The sequence below is a fragment of the Drosophila pseudoobscura genome, chromosome 5 (assembly GCF_009870125.1).
Source record: "Drosophila pseudoobscura strain MV-25-SWS-2005 chromosome 5, UCI_Dpse_MV25, whole genome shotgun sequence".
In the NCBI taxonomy this organism is placed as follows: Eukaryota; Metazoa; Arthropoda; class Insecta; order Diptera; family Drosophilidae; genus Drosophila; species Drosophila pseudoobscura.
Window position 1 is genome coordinate 768,753 of NC_046682.1, and position 1,914 is coordinate 770,666.

At 45.9% G+C, this 1,914-nt stretch overlaps 1 protein-coding gene across 1 annotated transcript; it reads right to left on the reverse strand.

Moving 5' to 3' along the window:
- Nucleotides 1-802: 802 nt before the first annotated feature.
- On the reverse strand, nucleotides 803-1,372 carry LOC117184342 (uncharacterized). The gene has a single exon (XM_033381314.1). It carries the CDS (start codon nucleotides 1,370-1,372, stop codon nucleotides 803-805), a length of 570 nt encoding a protein of 189 aa, XP_033237205.1.
- Between the last annotated feature and the right edge of the window lie 542 nt (nucleotides 1,373-1,914).

Genomic DNA, 1,914 nt, shown 5'->3' on the forward strand with positions numbered 1-1,914 from the left:
GTCGCACGTGAGACTTAGTTCTCCGTCAAGACTGAGGTGAGCGATGGTTGCGGCGTTAGCTATACTATTCTTGCATTTTTCAAATGCTTTAATCGAGCTTGGCATGAGGTATGCAGCGGCGGTAATAGTTAAATATACCGAGAAAACGACCTAATTCGCAAATCATTTGTGGCTGAGTGTACTCAGTAATTGACTTCACTCGATCCTCTGTGGGCTTAATTCCGTTGCCGTTGACTGTGTAGCTCAGCAATGTCACTTCAGGTTGCGCGAAACAGCACTTCTTCTCGTTGATGCAAAGTTTATGCGATTTTAGGACTTGCAACACATTATCCACGTGTTGTCTGTGCTCATCCTTTGAGTTGGACATTATGAGAATGTCATCAATATAGCAAAACACGTATTCCACCGCTTGGAAAATCTGATTCATGAAGCGCTGGAACGTTTGTGTCGCATTTTTAGGTCCAAATGGCATTTTTACAAACTCAATTAGCCCAAACGGTGTGCATACTGCTGTCTTTTCGATGTCCTCTTGGGCCATCGGTATTTGATAGTATGCTCGTTCGAGGTCTAGTGTAGTGAAAACGTTTTTGCCATATAGACGGTCAGCGAAATCATGAATGTGGGGAATCGGGTAAAGATCTGGAACGGTAATTGCATTGAGCTTGCGATAATCACCGCAGGCGCGCCATCCACCACTAGCTTTCGCTTCCATGTGCAACGGGCTGGCCCATGGACTTTTGGAGTATCTACAGATCTTGTTGTCGATTAGTTGATTTATCTGTTCCTTAGCTACAGACAGTTTCTAACCCATCAGGCGCCTGGGTCGATCTGCTACGGGTACTCCAGTTGTTGTTATGTAGTGGCGAACTGAAGGTGAATCTGATGAGTTCGTGTTGTCGGGGGTGCAGTTATCGGTGTGTCGGTCCTTGCCTTGATGCGTTTTGTTTATATTTGGAGAAACAAAATCCTGCGAGATTAGAGATATGCTTGTGCCGTTGGTGAGACGTTGTTTCTTGATGTCAATAAGCAAATGGAACTGTGATAGGAAGTCAGCGCCAATAATTGCGGTTTGTACATCAGCGATGACAAATGACCATTTAAACGAACGATCCAGGTCCAGGTCGAGTTCGAGGTCCTGATTTCCGAAGGTTCGAATGGTAGTCTGGTTTGCGGCATAAAATTTCAGTTTGTCATCGCTTAGTTTGCGTTGAGACAGAGTGCAAGGTATAACTGACCCCACCGATCCGGAATCGATGAGAAAAATCCGACTAGTTTTTTTATCTTGGATGTGCAGTCGGTTATCGTGATTCACAGATAATTTGTCGCTGGTCGTTGAGATGCTACCGCCTACCAGCTGAGTTAGCGGTAGCATCTTTAGTTTAACTGCTGATAATATCGGCAGTCTGGCCGTTACTTGCGTGCGCGATCCCCAAAAGTACTGTGGTAGTAACACAGGGATGCCTTGTTGCCATTATCATCTACGTTCGTGCCATGGGAAACCTTGGGCTTTTTAGGGATGTTGTGTTGTAGCTTATCAACCTTCTGTGTAAGAATGTGCAAAGCAGCAGCAACGTCTTTCAAATTCGGACTTTTGCTACTTACTTACTTAATATGCTCAGCGGAATTGGGTTGAGTCGACATAACACACATGGAGTCGATGGCACTATTTTCGATCATCTTGTCGGCAATCTTTGCCAGCTTGTCCAGATCATTCTCCTCCCAAACCGAAATGAGCGGACGAATCGACGGAGGCAACTCGGTGAGGAAGAGGTTTCGTATAACGGATTCGCATCCACTAGCGGGTGCCAAGCGACGCAAGATTTCAGATGGCTTCTTCCCAGTCATGTCTCCACCCCGAAGCAGCCGTCTTATTTTTGAATCCTCTGACTCGCCGAAGGTTTTGAGCAGCCGACG

Coding starts and splice junctions, on each gene's coding strand:
- LOC117184342 (XM_033381314.1), bottom strand. CDS start 1,372: ATGCTACCGCTAACTCAGCTGGTAGGCGGTAGCATCTCAACGACCAGC.